Here is an 18,699-nt window from a genome sequence, read left to right as displayed (position 1 = left end):
TGGACTTGGAGAAGGCGTTCGACCGTGTCCCTCGGGAAGTTCTCTGGGGGGTGCTTCGGGAGTAAGGGGCACCGAACCCACTGATACGGGCTGTTCGGTCCCTGTACCACCGGAGGAGTTTCAAGGCAGAAATCTTTCTGTCGACCTATTTTTAAAGTTGACTTAGCAGAGTTATTTGCTTTTTTTCCCCGCCCTAATTTATTTGTCACGATAAAAAATAAATGAGAGTTTATGGGCATGAACAAGACAATAAAAATATATGATTTTTTTTTTCTTTAGATTGACTGATTGATAGATTTTTGTAAAGAATTAAATGTGACTCTCCTAACCACAGAGAAATGGAGAGCAATTTGAAGAAGCAGAAGAAGACTCAAGAAAGTCTGAGAGCTGAAGAACAGGTGTGTCCTTTAAACACTTATTTCTGGGTAAAGAAAAATGCGACTTATCTACTGCTGTCCAGATGTTGCAGCTATATAAAGGCCTGACTAACAATCGCCATCCCAAACGCTGTGTCATAAACTGCCAACTGTGGTGGTGAGACACTGAAAATCAGAAACGCTGAAAAAGCCGAGGGGTGAAAAGAGAAGAATACTGACTGCCTGTTTGGTTTTGGACATGTCCTCCATTTGAACATGCAAATCTTCGATCTCCTCCTCCATGGATTTACGGGATTTTACTGCAGCTGCACATGTGAATTCAGACTCCTCCAGCTTGACATAGAACAGAACAGAATAGGAGAGTAAATAACAATAAAACCCTACTGCAATGTACAGCAAATTACCTGGTTCTTTAGTTGAGCGATTTCCCGCTTGCTGGGTGCATTGTTCTTTATGTGGTCTAACATGATCTGAGCATCAGCCAGCAAAGTCTTGGTCCGCTTCAGGTCTTTCCTCAGACGTTTCTCAGTCTCACTGTCACCACTTCTCACCTGGAGGTGGAAATAAGACCGGACTGCTACAATTAAAGGTTCCAACATTGTTTCGCTTTTTATTGTATCACAAATTGTGGTGCCTCATAACTAGCATCAGCACAAATTCATATAGAACTGGTAAAAGTAGAAGTTAAGATCATTTCTGCTGTAGTTGATGGTATATTCCCTTTGTGTGTAATTAGACAATCAAGTACATCTTTCTGTGAGCACCCTATTTCCCGATAGGTGTCGATAAAAACCTATTCAGAACTCAAATAGTACCGACCTCAAAGAGTACCGCACCCACGACTGGGCTGGGCGAAGACCTGCCATTTGTAAGAGACGGCCGGATGATATGGAAATACAAGCATGTCAAAGTAAAAAAGCTAAGCAGAGCTGCTGTTACAGTACTGATTACATGCTAATTATAGTCAAACAGACATAGCTCTACCAAATCTAAACACTGTTTTGTTCAAATATTCAATTTCTGTAACTATTGCTTAAATGATGAATCAATTTACCCACTCGTGAACCCACAGTTATCACAGATCAACCTGTACCTTGTCCTGGGCAGAGAGAAGCTTTGACTCCATCTCTCTTTTCTCTTTCAGCACCTTCTGCTTCTCATCATACTCTTCCTCAAGATGAACTTCCATTTGTTTTAACTAAACAAACAGAAAACAATGTAAACTCATTTTGTTTTTATGTCAGCATGGATGAAAGTTCATGAGATTTCTGCAGCAATCCAGCCCCTTGTCAGTGCAAATGAATATCAGCTGGTTCAGTCCTGATGGCCCACAAAAAGGTTTCATTGCCAAGGGGTGAGTCAAGACACATCTCATGATTGTTAAGAGCAAAGAGCCGTCTCGACCAGATTCGACTCAAGGACGATATTGCTACGATTCAGTGAATGGAAATCGATGCCGTAACTTTTTAGCCCAAAATGTATCCAGTGTGACTGTGAAATAAATCACATACTGCATACTGGACAGTGCAGGAGACATTTCTTATATTCTTGTTTTTCTTGGAAGGGAATCAGTCAAAACTAATTATGGTCATTAAATATGAAGATTTTCCTCATCTGCTTTCCTATTGTGTACTGTATTGTATGTGTTTTCTCATGGACTATGAGTCTGCTTCATAAAAGTTGATTGATTGATTGTATTGTTTTGTAATAAAACAAAGAGGAAAACAGCAACTTATTGTTATTTATATTATTTCAGATATGATATATTGTTGGGCCATTTTTTCCCTAGATTCTTTTTCTCCCTTCATAATAAAAAAACTTCATCTAAAAACTGCACTGTGTGTTTACTTGTGTTGTCTTTGACTAATATTTAAACTTGTTTGATGATGGGAAATATTTAAGTGTGACAAACATGCAAAACAATAAGAAATCAGGAAGGGGCAAACCCTTTTTCACAGCACCTTATCTCTTTTTTTTTTTAAAAAAGAACACATCAACAATGAACCACCTTACCTTCTTGCTACATGACTGTCTGATTTCCTCGACCTCATCATCTTTGCTCTCGATATCCTTGGAATGGATTTGACGTAAACGCTCCATCTCCATCTCAAGACGTAATTTAGCCTAAAAAGCAGATAAGACAAATAAATGCCAGCATTTAGCTTCAGTTTGACAAGGGTATATAAAACGTCTACACGCCCCTGTTCAAATGCCAGGTTTTTGTAATCTAAAAAAATGAGACCAAGATTAATCATTTCAATTTTTTTTCCACCATCGATGTGACCTATAACATGTACAACTCAGTTTAAAATAAAATGCAGTGCCCACAAAACACATATACATCACATCAGACACGCTAACTGGTGTTAAAAGCCAGGGTGAGCTAGTGTATAGCAGTAATCCAGCCGAGTGGTCACAAAGGCGTGGATTACTATTTCAGAGTGCTGCTTCTGAAGGAACGGTTTGATTTTTGCTAGCTGCCTTAATATGTATATATGCACTGGAAAAAGCTAGATTTAACCAGAGCTTTTATTTGGGTGTCAAATTTATGATCAGTGTCCACTTTTACACTTAATCCCAAATCAACTGGGGGGGGGGGGGGGGCTCAAAGAAGTGACACCAAAGACCATGACCTTTGTCTTTTTTTTCATTAAAATTGAAAATGTTAAGAGACATCCAGGCCTTAATATCATGTAAGCACTCTAGCAATGGCTTAGCACATCGATCTGACTGTCATCTGAATAGCAATGAAAAGAAATATGTTTCCTGAGAATTGAGGCGAGTGGGAGTAAATAAGAGAGAAAATAAATGGATGGATGGATGTTTAAGGGCAAGCTTCTTTGATACAAAGAGTGCAAGCCAGTGTGACTAATGTGAGATAATTACAGCAATCAATAGTATAATGGCAACTAATTCAGCCCTATGGGGGCACAAGTCAGTGCAAACTGTAGCCCGGATAAATGCAGAGGGTTGCGTCAGGAAGGGCATCCGGCTTAAAACCTTGCCAAACAAATAGGAGCGTTCATCCAAAGAATTCCATACCGGATCGGTCGCGGCCCGAGTGAACAACGTCCGCCACCGGCGCCGTCAACCTGCAAGGCGCCGTTGGAAATTCCGCTACTGTGGGTCGAAGTCAAAGAAGAAGAAGAGGTGGAAAGCAGGTTCTTTGGCAGAAAGAGAAGAGGAAGGCACAGAGCCTAGAACTGAATGTGGGGACTTTGAATGTTTGGACTATGACAGGAAAATCTCGGGAGTTGGTTGACATGATGATTAGGAGAAAGGTTGATATATTGTGTGTCCACGAGACCAGGTGGAAAGGCAGTAAGGCTAGAAGTTTAGGGGCAGGGTTTAAATTATTTGACCATGAGGAGAGATAGTGAGTATATTGGTAGAAGGATGATGAGGGTGGAGCTGCCAGGCAAGAGAGCTAGAGGAAGACCAAAGAGAAGGTTGATGGATGTCGTGAGGGAAGACATGATGAAAGTTGGTGTTCGAGAGGAGGATGCAGGAGATAGGCTGACCTTGAAAAGGATGACGCGCTGTGGCGACCCCTAACGGGACAAGCCGAAAGGAGAAGAAGAAGAATAGTATAATGGCAACTATTGATTACCATCTTCGATTGAATCAAATCTCAGACAGTGGTGTATTTGCATGTATTCGTCAAGAGCATTTTTCAATGGGTAGGCGTGGAAAAGATTCTAGCCCAGCTTGTCTGTGAAATTCGCATTTGTAAACCACTGTAATGAGGAATAGATCCGTGTAGATGGTAGCGTTGCATCGTTTTGGATTTTAGATTAGGGAGTGAAACTCGGCTTGTCACGTCGATTATGAGGGAGAGAAATGCCAACAATTTGAAAGTTGGACGAGTTTAGGCACCTCACACTTGAACGGAGTATGTGTAGCGGGAGGGAATAGATAGTATGTGAAAAAAGATGATACAGTTCAAGAAGTGAATGACGAACACGATGTAAAAAAAGCCACTGACGTTCAACTTGAGCAAGGGTGAGTCAGCGTCGCTCACAATGCGTTTGATAGTTGAACCTCTCTAAATTAATTATTTTGCCATCAAAAGCCCTTTCACAGTCTTGTTTTTGTTGTTTTATAGTTTGAAGTGTCACAGCAGCAAACAAATATTAGCGACAAAGTTACTGTGCTGCTTGACACGTTTCTTTTCACAATTAGATCGTTTTTTTGGGTCAAAAACCAGTGTTTTTGGCGAAAACAACTTATGTTCTGCTGCTGATTAGTAAAGAATAGAAAATGTGGAAAACATTTTCTTGTGGAAAAAAACGAGTGCAATCGTTCTTTTGGTAGGTCCTGTGCTTATATTGTCACAGGAAAGAATATATTCTGTGGGTGCTTACAGAGCAGCTGACAATATGGGGAACTCTGGGTTTGAAAATGCTGGCAGTGAATGAGTTAAATGAATGAGTGAATGGGTTAATTTTAAAATGCACACCTCCCAGCAAAACATTTTCAACCAGCTCAATCAAGGCAGCTGAAGTCTACATAATTTGACATGCCAAAATGTGGTTAATGCTTCTCTAATTGCAAAGGAAAATACATTTTTGGTCTGGACTGGTAGCACATCTGCCTCACAGTTCTGTGGTCCCAGGTTCAAGTCTGGCCTCGCCTATGTGTGTGGAGTTCTCATGTTCTCCCCGTGCCTGCGTGGGTTTTTTCCGGGGACTCCGGTTCCCTCCCACATTCCCAAAACGTGCATGATAGGTTCATTGGAAACTCTAAATTGCCCATAGGTGTGCATGTGAGTGAGAATGATTGTTTGTATATATGTGCCTTGCGATTGGCTGCCAACCAGTTCAAGGGTGTACCCTGCCTCTTGACCAGAGTCAGCTGAGATAGGCGCCAGCCCATCTGCGACCCTAATGAGGATAAGCGGTACGGTAAATGGACGGATGGATCGTTGGTCTGTACTGTACCTGTTCCAACATCTGGATGGTTCCAGCTTGCTCGTCAAGCTCCTCCTCCTGATCCTTTACCTTTGCCTCCATGTCACGAAGCTGCTTTCTCACCTGAATAATCATATCATCAAACATTTGCTGTAAAGATTATTATTATTATTATTTTTCAATATCACCTAACCCTAACCCTAGTACATTTTCCTTTTGTATTTTAGATAAAGCTCAAAGATAAGACATCACTTTATTGCAGTACATTCATGCTTTAAAGTCAGAGAGCAAAAAGACCTTAGCCAGTGACGCTTCATCCTTGGACTCTTGGGAGTTGAGATCCTGCAGCTCAGCCTCTAGCTGGTCCAATTTAAGATTAATTGCACACACCTCCAGGTCCTTGTCCTGTAGGACCAAACAGAGAAGAGCAGGAGGCCAAGCTGGTCAGCATGACCATAGTATACCAGAAAGGAAGACCCACAAACAAGTGACTGAGGACAAGAGTCCTACATCTTTTCCATGGTCAAGTTTTGGTACTTTTTAAGCACTGTGAAAATTAATGTTTAAGATCTTCCAGCACACCAGAGATGCAGTAAACATTACATCAGGATAAGCAGAATAAAATTGACTATTTTTTTTTTTTTAATGAAAAGAAATTTAGCTATTAGCAAAAGTCAGTTACATAATAGCAGATGGAGAAGAAAAGAGCACACGTGTTAGCTGCAAATTCAGATCCATATGTAGTTTATTTTTCAATCGAGCAAGCAAGCAAATTATACCTTTCAAATAACTACATGCTTTATACCACGATAGGAACATTTTTCTTTACCAGAATTTATCTAATTAGATTAATGGCATTTAATGTGTATATGCGTCATTGAAATGTGTTTACTTACAAGCGTGCCACTCAGCACTAGGTACCTATTTATTTTTGCTGTACTGCATGTATACTGAAGATTGGGTTTGACATCAAAACATGAATATGAGACAGGAGATCAACAGTTCAGCTTTGATTTCAAAACTTTCAAAACTCAACCACGAACTCCCTAAATACAAGCACCACATTGATTGTCCCACCAGGACTAGACCACTGTTACACCACACGAAATAACGCATACCGCGCTATCCACCGTGCAGCTCTGGGCTCGTCTGATCACTGCTTCATTCACTTAATACCAACATACAAGCACAAACTTAAATGTGTGAAGCCTGTGGTGAAAACAGTGAAGAAGTGGACCAATGACGCAAAAAAACTTCAAGGCCGTTTAGACTGCACAGACTGGAGTGTCTTTGAAACTTCAACTGGCAGCCTGGGTGAATATACAGACTGTGTCACATCCTGTATCAGTTTCTGTGAAGATGTGTGTGTACCAACAAAGACATTTCGAACGTTCAATAACAACAAGCCGCGGTTCATTGCCAAACTTCAGCAACTTCGCCAGGCTAAAAGTGGATGCCTATCGAAGGGGGGATTGGCGCCCTGTACAATCGAGCTAGAAACCAGCTGGCAAAGGAAATTAGCATAGCAAAGAGAAATTATACAGAAAAGCTGGAAAAACAGTTTACTGCTAACAACTCTAAGTATAATTACAATCGCAAAACAACTACCAACGGCCATGCCTCCAAGCAGAGAACAATAAAGGACTAGTTGAGATTTGAAAGGGACACTTTAACACCCCACACCCACCCAGCTGCAGCATCAACCACCATCACACCTCTGACTCCCCCTTCTGCATTGACCATCCACAAACAGGATGGGAGACGTATATTCAAACAACAAAACATCAACAAAGCGGTGGGCCCAGACCTAGAGTCCCCATCCTGCCATAAATTCTGCGTGGATCACCTCGCTCCAGTCTTCACAGAGATCATCAATAGAGCTCTGGAACTGCGTGCAGTACCGTCCTGTTTCAAATGGTCCCCAAGAAACCTGCAGGCCTGTCGCCCTGACATCGGTGGTCATGAAATCCTTTGAACAACTCGTGCTCGACCACCTTAAGAGCATCACAGGACCCCTGCTGGACCCCCTGCAGTTTGCCTACCGAGCTAACAGGTCTGTGGATGACACAGTCAACATGGGACTGCACTTCATCCTAGAACACCTCGACGGCACGGGAGACTACGCGAGGATCCTGTTCGTGGACTTCAGCTCTGCGTTCAACACCATCATAACCGAACTCCACTCCTTTAAGCTCCTTTAAGCTTCTCCAGCACAGCGTCTCGCCTGCCAGTGGATTTACAGCTGCTTTCAAATTCTTGAAGTTTGCAGAAGACACCACAGTCATCAGCCTCATCAAAGACGTTGATTATTGAAGATTGAAGATTATTCTGAATCTGATCTTCAAATCACACTCTTTGTTTGGTTTCTCTTAATCCAAACCCCCCATGTATGTTTATATTCAGTTAAAGTTACGCTGCTGTTTCGGGAATTTAAGTAAAGCATTAATGAAAAGGAAAAAAAAAAAAAAAAAAAACAGAATACATAGAATACATGTAAACACATGTATGTATTTTGTTGTGCTTTGCTTTTATCTGAACATGCATATGTTTCCATTATGTCTTTTAAAATTATATAAAAGAAATTACCTGTGTATTCAGTCACTGTTTGTTGCAGACAAACTTCATATTTACATAAAAATATTGTGCAGATAAAACGAGTCACTGTCAATCTTTATTATATACAAAGCTACGGTATACCAATGGAATGGTCCAGTGCTACCAATGGAAAAGTTAGTATAGAGCCCTGTAACGGACATGCTCTCGCCCGATGGCACAGTGACCCCAAACTCCAGACCGAGCCGCACCGCTGTCTCTGCTCCCCCGCCGAGGCAGACGATCACGGGGATGCCAAATTTCACTTTGCACACAGACGCTAAATGAATTGCAAGCCAGTAGCATCAAAGCTGAGACACAGACAACTGGTTTCGTACCCAGATGCTAAATGAATTCACGTCCACCCCCAGCCAGCCTGACGAGGCTGACAATGGATGGAGCACTCGCGACACCCACGGGTAGTGGAAAGCCACTGCAACTAATCACAATCTTCAATGGACTTGAATGTTATTTAATATTGTAAGACGTTTACATGAATGCCACCAGTGTTACCATTGGAATGGTGCTACTAGTGATTGTATGTCAACAAATTTGAATGTCTGATATCAAATCTGTTTGTCAACTGATCCGGACGAAATGTTTCCCCCCCACACAACACAAATATTACAGTGTTCTCAACAACCACATACAATTGAAACATTCGTTACAGGGATTAAAATGAATGTGCGCGTGCAAAGATGTGCGCATGCAAAGATGGACAATGGTCACGTTATCTTAAATCCAATACTCAATATTTTATTCCATTGGGTTTAAACCACAAAATAATCCTAAAATGGAAAAGTAACATTCAGAGGCGGTCCATCTTCCCTTTTGGTCCCGGAGGTGGGGGAGGGTGGGGGGGGACCAGCCCCTTGGCGGCTGGCCATAAAGGCCGGAGCCCCCTTTGTTGCGGGCTCTACGCTCTCTCGTTCGACCAACTTGCCGAAGATTGGCCCAGCCAGGACGCCCCACCTCGCACCACGAGGTGACGAGGGCACATCGGACCTTTCCCCACCGCAGGGCATCCTGCCAACGCTTCGAGCTACCCTTTTTGGGCGCTTGGGCAAGCTCCGTGGGGACAGAAGCGGGCAGCACACGTCCGCTCCGAACGTCTGGCGAGTAGCGACACCCGGGCTCCGGCCGTCCTGTCTGGGAACGTTTGGTTTTCCTGGTCTTGTTTTTTTCTTCCTCCTTTCCGCCAAATCTACCTGTTCTCCCGTGCAGACTGGACCGACCAAATATTCGGAAGCTCGACCAGCCTGTCTCAATCGTGTTCAACACACGTAAATCCAATTTGCGGTCTACTGAAAGTTCAAATTAGTGCATATTTGGGTTTAAATTAACGCGAACAGGAACCCCCAACCATATGCATTGTCACTACATGCTCATTCCACCCTCACATTACAAGTCAGTCTCCTTTGACAATGTTCATCTGTACTTTGTTTTGTTTCCTGCATTGTTTCCCTTGTAGATTCCCATGTTAGATCTCATTAAATTTTCTATAAAAATTCACGACCTGCATCAGTTGTGTGTGTTTGGTTTCGATAAAAACTTATGGTTATCAAGAACTCTTACGTAATTCATGTAGCGACCTTCAAATTACGAGACAGAAAGGTCTCGAAAGGTTTCTCGTCCCTTTCCCTAAATTTTATACATACAAAAGGTGACGTGGTGTCCCTTTACGAGAAAAAAATAGCTTGATTTATAACACTGAAACTTAAAATTACACTAAACCGGAAGTAATGCATCCACTCTGGAGTTGCCCACGGTAAGAGGCGCCGAGCAGGTGTGTGTATACTTATTGCCCCCCGGCTCGGCGCCTGTACGTTAGGGTTCACCCCGGTGAACGAGAGGGTAGCCTCCCTCTGCCTTCGGGTGGGGGGGAGGGCTTCTGACTGTTGTTTGTGCCTATGCACCAAACAGCAGTTCAGAGTACCCACACTTTTTGGAGCCCTTGGAAGGGGTGCTGGAGAGCGCTCCCGCTGGGGACTCCATCGTTCTGCTGGGGGACTTCAATGCTCACGTGGGGAATGACAGGGCGTGATTGAGAGGAACGCCCCGCCACCCCCCCCCCCCCCCCCCCCCCACCCACCCCCGATCAGAACCCGAGCGGTGTTCTGTTATTGGACTTCTCTGCTCATCACGGATTGTCCATAACGAACACCATGTTCAAGCATAAGGGTGTCCACACGTGCACTTGGCACCAGGACAACCTAGGTCGCAGTTCGATGATCGACTTTGTGGTCGTGTCATCGGACTTGCGGCCGCATGCCTTGGTCACTTGGGTGAAGAGAGGGACTCCGATGGTGGAGGAAGACGGCGGTCCTACCTGGCAGGCCCAAACATATCGTGAGGGTCCGCTAGGAACGTCTGGCAGAATCCCCTGTCAGAAGGAGTTTCAACTCCCACCTCCGACAGAACTTTGCTCATGTTCCGGGGGACATCGAGTCCGAGCGGACCATGTTCCGCACCTCCATTGGTGAGCCGGCTGACCGGAGCTGTGGCCGTAAGGTGGTCGGTGGCTGTCGTGGTGCCCATCCCCGAACACGTTGGTGGACACCAACGGTGAGGGATGCCGTCGAGTTGAAGGAGGAGTCCTATCGGGCCTTTTTGGCCTGTGGGACTCCTGAGGCAGCTGATGGGTATCGGCTGGCCAAGCAGAATGCAGCTTTGGTGGTCGCTGAAGCAAAAACCCGGGCATGGGAGGAGTTCGGTGAGGCCATGGAGAAAGACTTCCGGACGGCATCGAGGAAATTCTGGTCCACCATCCGGCGTCTCAGGAGGGGGAAGCAGTGCGCCACCAACACTGTGTATAGTGGGGATGGGGCGCTGCTGATCTCGACTCGGGACACTCTATGTTGAATGTCTACTCTCGGTTTCATATGCGTTGGGTTTTACCTGCGCTGTTTACATTTACAGTTAGTTACAGGTGTAAACAACATGAAAACTAGAGAGCTGTCGAGGCGTGAAAAACAATTGATTGTTAAGCTGAGAGGAAACTGAATCAACCATTGTAGAATCGCAGAAGAATGCACAGTTTTGTGAGGTCTATTAGACACGGCCTTGATGGAGTTGTTGCAAGCAAAAGCTATTAAGTTGTATTCACGTTAATCGGTTTGTCTAATACTTTCATTTACCTAAAAATTTGGGTGTTGGTTACAAATAACGCTGTCTTATAAATTATGTACTGTATCAGATCCAGATGGGAAAAAAATACTGAAATTATGATCGACTGTCTCATATTCATATACTGATATCCTACTGTTAGATATATTGTAGAAGTTATCATTTATTTGCTTAGCTTGCATTAGTATTATGGACAATGTTTAGAAAGAAAGATGTCTCGCCTTCAAGAAGATGACTCAGCAGGAATCATCTGAGAGAAGGACGTGGCCGGGACGTGGCAGGTGCCATGTTTTCACCTTGAAACCCTACCCTTAGTGTGTTGTGTCTTGTAGCTTAGTACGTTATGTTTTGTAAACTTAGAAACCTCCCTATTTTCAAATAAATGCAGGAGCGACGGGAGAGATTGTTTAGAGCGTGTTGAGAGGCTGTAACCTGAACAATCTCCCATGCGCCCTCCTCATGAGTAAAATGACCAACGTCTTCATTCCTTTTGTGTTTATTCATTATAATGTTTGGTGAGATAAATCCAACATTAAATTGGTCCTTCGAGCCGGATGTCAACACACCCGATTCCAGTTGTGGAGCCGACACCCAGTTAAGAGACCGTGGCCACGGCAATTGAGACCCTTTCCGGGACTGGTCTTCGTACTCCTCAACTGGGATCTGAAGGTTGACGACAATCCACAGGATTGAAGACGACTGGTGAGTTAAATTTTTTAAAATTTTTTTGAATGAATGTATCGCGCGACAAAGAAGTCTGCGGCGAAATAAACCTTGTGTAATACTAGTCACTGGCAAGTAACTGATGGACGGCGGAGTCCGACAAATTCCGCATGGACGGCGGAGTCCTTTACGTGCTAAAATTCCGTGTTAAAATAAAAAAAAAATTCAAAAAATAAAGGACGGCGGAGTCCTAGACGTACTTAAAATTCCGTACCTTTGTGTTTCCGTGTTTCCATGTTTTCGTGTGTTTGTTAAAACGTTACTAATTTCGTGTGTGTGTGTGTAAAAGTATGGATGTAAGAGACTGGATTGTAAGTGACAACTGAGTTTGGAAGCAGAGGCAAGAATCCTCCGCCCCATTTGGGGTAGAAGGTTGAGGTTTACCATAACTCAGACATTCATTGTCACCCAGTCATTGTTTGAATAAAGTCAGTATTAGGTCACTCTAGGTGCGAATAAACTGACTTCCAAATTCACAAAAATGGGAAACAATAACAATAAAATGAATCCAACAGAAAGCCTGACGTGTAAAGACTGGCAATGTGTACAACTTCAAAACCCTTCCAAAATAAAACATTTAAACACGCGGAGAACCAAATACGGTTTCGCTGGCTAGCTAAATTCGCAAAAATTAGTTCAACTTCGAAACAAAATAGAGGGTCGACACAAAAAATAATATATCACAAATGGAAAAAGATGGATTTGATGACTTACTTTTTGGCTAAACATGGCGTCTAAAAGAGAAAAAGGATAGGAGAAAAAGAAATACTATTGAGGCAAAGAGGGAGATAATTTTAGAGGACGCAGCAGAGTAAGATAAGGTCGAAAATGTTATGATAATACCATCTGTTGGTGCTGTGGAGATAAAGGCCACATCGCACGTAACTGCCCTAAGAAAAATAACAGAGAATATGGACAAACAACCGCATGACTAAGCCAACCTGATTCCCAACTCAACAAATCCTCTTGTTTAATTATTACAGAGAATGAGGAAGTGGATTTCAATTTACAGGACATTCTGAGTTTGGACACAAAAAAAAAAAAAAAAAAAAAAAAAAAAAAAAACCTGAAATAACCTTGTCAATAAATGGGAAAGAAATGAAATTTCCTTGCGATACAAAAGCATGTAGGAAAAGATCCCAGGTTCCAAACTATCGGGACATAAGGCAATAGTTAAATCTGCAAATACGCAAATTACTTTTGCCATGGAACTTGAACTTGAGCCTGTGTGGATTAGAGAGAGTTCGCCCTCAGGGGAGAACTTGTAAAATGCCAATTTTCAAAGTCCCGGAGTGCCCTGTGAATTTGTTGGGAAGAGATGGCTTATTCCAACTAGGACTTGTACTCATTCCATCATCAAATGGAAATATTTTAGTGAAACGAAAACATGAATTAAAAAGAGAAGATCTCTATATGACACTGGAAAGCAGACAGAATACATTCTATTACACAATCGATATCCCTGACAAACCACCGTTAAACATGGGAGAGACTCTGATGTCTGCAGCCTTGCAGCTTATCACACAAATAGAAGATAAAAAAAAAACAGTGATGAGCTGCATATAACACTGTGGTACAAAAACACATCGGGTCCAGACTCAGTATATGAAAACAAGTTACGACATGCGACACATGATAACATTACTGTGGATTATCTGTACTCAGACAATAAAGCAAAAGTCGCGGCAGGAATTATTTTATCAGACAAATTAAAGGAACTGTATAAAAATACAAGTGTCCCACATATTTCAATGTGCAAAGATTATGAGTCACAGTGGAAATGTGTGGGAACATTAGTAAAACAAGGACAAGAGGCAGATGATTGGCAACAAATAGAAAACGACCTCGAATACAGTGCATCAACTGGTCTAATCAGGAAGGCAATATTTTGGACAATGCAGGGTGATGAAGGGAGACACATGCATCCTGTATGATTGGACCAAATGATCCTCACTGAAATTGATGAAGAAATATTGACATAAGCAATGCTTTCGTTTCTATACCAATAGAAAAGAACAGTCAAATTTGGTTTGCATTTAAATTTGAGGGAGAAAATATATTTTTACTAGATTACCACAAGGTTACTGTGAAAGTCCAACCATTTATTCACAAGTAATAATAACAAGCATGTCTAAATTCACTCCCCCAGGAGGGCGTGACATGCAAAGATTCATTAGCCTTACTGTGTCATCTAGCAGAGGAGGGACATAAAGTTAACAAGAATAAATTGCAATGGTGTAAAAAAACAAGTCAAATATCTGGTACATAATCTAAGTGTAGGAGGAAGGACTATATTAGAAGTCAGAAAAGCTCCAGTTTTAAAAAACCCTAAACCGCAAACAAAGAAACATATGATGTCATTTTTAGGCCTGACAAATTATTGTAGAGCATGGATTCCAAACTATGCAGAAATTATTGCACCATTGTCAAAATTGATGTATGAAGCAGACCTTAAAATGACATCACCTGTTCAATGGAATACAGAGGCAGAAAAGGCCTTCTGTGACATTAAACAACATTTGGTGTCCAGTACTGCGCTGGCCCTTCCGGATTATGATAAACCATTCATTCAGATGGTAGATTGTAAACACTATTACATGACCTCCGTACTTACACAACAATATGGTGATAAACTGAGACCAATAGCTTATTTTTCAACTAGACTAGACAACGTGATGTGTGCATTACTGCATTGTGTCAGAGCAGTTGTGGCAGCTTCAATGGCAATAGAGAGCAGCTCCACAATTGTGTTATTTCATCCATTAACTCTTAAAGTGCCACATACAGTGTCTGCTCTCCTATTGCAAACCAATATGGCGTTTTTATCACCTGCAAGATATTTATCTTGCATGGCCATCTTGCTGTCACAACCACATTTGACTGTTGAGCGATGCACAACCTTAAATCCAGCCACGCTAACACCCTTACCTGATGAAGGCACGCAGCATGATTGTCAGGAATTGGACGAACAAACTGCTGAATTAGTAGCATTAACCGAGGCATGCAAACTAAAAATAAATAAAGATGGTACAATCTATACTGATAGCCAGTAAGAGGGTTCCACAACAAGAACGCAATTCAAAGTGCAAAACTACAAAATGAAATTTACATTAGCAAAGAGAAAAAAAAATAAAATAAATAACTATTCAAATGGGCTGCTATATTGAGACATGCTGTGTCACATGTCTCAACAGGAGGGATGGTAAGACAGATAAATCAATATTATACAACTTATGGTTTTAATTCCTATTAAAATAATAATAATAATAATAATAATAATTTGTAGAGCATGTATGATTTGTGCTAGGTATAATCCACAAGGCAATTTGAGGCCCAGGAGAGGAATATTGAATTAAACCAAAGTGAAGGAAAAAAGTATTGTTTGGTTATCATAGATGCATTTTCTAAATGGATCGAATTATTCTCAACAAAATCACCTGATGCTCTGATGGTGGCAAAAGCACTATGTAAAGACATCATTCCAAAATATGGCATACCTGAAACCATTTACAGTGATAATGGGACTCATTTTGTAAATCAAATAATCAATAAAATAGGAACCATGTTCCACATCAATTTGAAAAACCATTGTGCTTACCACCACCCTCAGAGTGTAGGTCGAGTGGAAAGAATGAATGGGACAATAAAAAATAGCAGAAAGAAACACGTGGGTTCATTTAACACACTGTAAAAGAGTCATTTCAGCTGAGTACTCAAATAGGGAAGGTGAGCAAAAGTCTGATAACGGAGCGGGAGCAGATGTGTAGATTCTGAAAACGCTTGCTGGTCAGTGAAGAAAAAAGACACCAACCCGTTTAGTGAGAACTCAGCAGAATGGCACACCCACGTTGGTTACGAGATTCGATGAGTTGTTACGTAGCAACTTTGGTTACTATAGTGTTGATTTTGTTTTGTGGTACATGGGACGTCCCACCCTAAATGATACAACACATTTTTTAGATAGGAAATCACCTACCAACTGGACCAATATGACCAACCCAATAATAAAAAATTTGGAAGCATTAACTCGTACCAAAAGGAGTACAGTTGATGATCAGAACTGTGGGCATGACCTCCAAATGCGGCAAAACAGTTTAATATTTTGTGCCTCCCAAAATCAAGATACTTTAATCATAATTCCATATGCGGCTCTCACCAATGATGCTCAAGAGAATGGGCAGAATTGAGGATTGGTGAAACAGGTTATGATTGGTCCAGTTGGTCACAAAAAAATAGCAAAAGAATATAGAAAGAAGTTTAACATAAGCAAAATGGCCCATAGTTTAATATTGAAATACAAATCAAGTCACCCAGTGTGTTTGATGATGAGTTTGTGGGCATATTCTGGCGGAAAAGATCCCCACTTCCGAGTAGCATTGTGTTATGGCAACCGTGTTGAACCAGAAATGCCATTAAAAAACTTCAAAGAAAAGTGAACACATTTTAATGGTTAATAACATAACTACTTATGATTGGTTCCTTGTAGTCACAGGAGTTTCGGGACAAAATTCTATTCTAGTAGCACCGAATAATTTCACTTGTATAAACATGATTAGTAAAGGAAAAAAATAAATAAAAAATAGGACCACTTAACGACACACGGTGTAAAGTAACCTTAAAAGTCGGACCAAAATTTATGCCAGTATCACGGAGCAGCAGCTGGTGGTGGTCCGGAGATGATAGACTGTTTGATAGATTACCTAAAGATCTGGATTGTGAACTATTATCACTTTGATATTGCATGTGTCAGTATACCCTATGCCTGTTCAAGATTTAATGGAAAGGGCACCAATGTTTTTGTCCAATCTAGAACATAGACAAAAAATAGATTTATCCTGGCAGAGGCAAAATTATCCAACATAAAATATACATCAACGCCATAGGTGTTCCTCATGGAGTTCCTAATCAATACAAATTAGCTGACCAAGTTGCAGGAGGACTTCATATGCTGGTGGTGTACGATTAATAAAAATGTTGATGGGATAAACTATATCCACTTCAATGTACAGAGATTAGGAAATTGGACTCAGAGTGGGTTGGAAGCTGTGCATGAGCAGCTCAAAGCTACCTCTTCAAGGACGTTCCAAAAGCGCATAGCTGTCGACACACTCCTCGCAAGAGAGGGAGGTGTTTGCGGTATGTTTGGAGAACAAACAATACTGCTTCAGATGGCAGCTTGACCAGAGCCATCGATGGTCTACGGACCCTCAATCAACACTCCTTGTGGGACAGCTGGATGGACGTTTTTGGTAAATATAAAACCCTAATTTCACCAATATTGATATCAATTGCTGTTTTTGCAGCCATTCTGACATTTTGTGGATGTTGTTGTATCCCATGCATTCGGGCTTTAATCAGTAAATTAATCACCACAGCCATAACACCATGGAGAACCGTATGGAGATGATGTATCCATTACTGTTTGATGATAAAGATAATGATGATGATGATGATGATTTTGCTTTAACTGATTTGTTTCCTGATTCAGATGATTACGATGTTTAAACTACAAAATTCATGTATGACAAATTTACTCTGAGTATAAATGTATTTGTTTCATAAAAATTATTCTACAGTTAAAAAATCGAAATGAAGTGACTGTAAGATGATATGAGAATTTGTGCAAATACATGATAAACAGGAGGGAAATGTTAGATATATTGTAGAAGTTATCATTTATTTGCTTAGCTTGCATTAGTATTATGGACAATGTTTAGAAAGAAAGATGTCTCGCCTTCAAGAAGATGACTCAGCAGGAATCATCTGAGAGAAGGACGTGGCCGGGACGTGGCAGGTGCCATGTTTTCACCTTGAAACCCTACCCTTAGTGTGTTGTGTCTTGTAGCTTAGTACGTTATGTCTTGTAAACTTAGAAACCTCCCTATTTTCAAATAAATGCAGGAGCGACGGGAGAGATTGTTTAGAGCGTGTTGAGAGGCTGTAACCTGAACAATCTCCCATGCGCCCTCCTCATGAGTAAAATGACCAACGTCTTCATTCCTTTTGTGTTTATTCATTATAATGTTTGGTGAGATAAATCCAACACCTACCCACGTTTTCAATCTTCAGCTAAAATAAAGGAATTTTCCTCGCTGTTTAAATACTTTTGTAGGGGGTTTAATCTGAATCAACAATTCTGCCAAAGCCTTTGGCGAGAGTATGTAAATATACTGATCTCATATTAAACATAGGACAAAGAAGATGTGCAAATCGAGCAACTATATACTGTATTTTTAGTACCTCAACCTGTTGTCTGAGACTGAAGGCCTCTCCAGTCAGCATGTCTTTCTCTCGAGCCAGTTTCTCTCTCAAGGTCTTTTCCCTCTGCACCTCGTCTTGGGCTGCACTGAGCTCACTGTCGAACCTGCACAGAAACACAAACAACGCAGATTTATAACATTAAAAGAGAAAGAAATAGAGCACTTTGCCGCTCTTCTGATATTTACAGTATGTGGCAAAAGAAAGAGACTGAGATTAGGTTCAAACTCATCTCGTTGACAGTGTCTGCGAGTGACTTTTTTTTGTGTGCTTTGGTGAACACTAACCTTCTCTGCTTCTTCTCTAGATCATGATTGCGGCTCTGTTGGCCCTCCAGGTGAAGTTTGGTGTCCTGTAGTTCGGCCGTGAGTCTCTGTGCTTTCTTCTTTAGCTGCTGGATATTTCGTTGCGATTCTTCATGATCGGCCTGCAAGTCGCTGATCTGCACAAACCCAATTAAAGAAAAAACTGGGGTGTATCTCTGGCGTAATTCTATATTCTCATATTAGACCACTCTTTTTGATAGATTTGGAAAAATGACCAAATGTTATCCTGCCTTATCCAGTCTACATCAACCCTTGATTGTGGGTCACAGTTTAATGATGATGATCATTACGTTGCATATAAGGTTTTGAGGTTTTGCTAGAAAAAATAGAATGGTCATCCTTTGTATCCTCTTTGTGCAATGTAGCAATGCAGCAGTAAAACTCACA

The 18,699-nt window shown here is 41.5% G+C and overlaps 1 protein-coding gene across 7 annotated transcripts in view; it reads right to left on the bottom strand.

Moving 5' to 3' along the window:
* Positions 1-18,699, bottom strand: part of myo18ab (myosin XVIIIA b) — a 144,760-nt gene that overhangs the window by 30,788 nt on the left and 95,273 nt on the right. For all 7 annotated transcript variants that reach the window (XM_061681855.1, XM_061681854.1, XM_061681858.1 and 4 more), the window contains 8 exons: positions 18,274-18,428; positions 17,969-18,092; positions 5,585-5,692; positions 5,318-5,410; positions 2,391-2,501; positions 1,471-1,575; positions 782-928; positions 597-710 (listed from right to left, as the gene is read on the bottom strand). In XM_061681855.1, the coding sequence (XP_061537839.1) occupies positions 597-710; positions 782-928; positions 1,471-1,575; positions 2,391-2,501; positions 5,318-5,410; positions 5,585-5,692; positions 17,969-18,092; positions 18,274-18,428 (957 nt within the window). The remainder of the gene's footprint in view (positions 1-596; positions 711-781; positions 929-1,470; positions 1,576-2,390; positions 2,502-5,317; positions 5,411-5,584; positions 5,693-17,968; positions 18,093-18,273; positions 18,429-18,699) is intronic.

The sequence above is a fragment of the Phycodurus eques genome, chromosome 7 (genome assembly GCF_024500275.1).
Source record: "Phycodurus eques isolate BA_2022a chromosome 7, UOR_Pequ_1.1, whole genome shotgun sequence".
NCBI lineage: Eukaryota > Metazoa > Chordata > Actinopteri > Syngnathiformes > Syngnathidae > Phycodurus > Phycodurus eques.
This window is presented reverse-complemented; position numbering and strand designations above follow the sequence as displayed.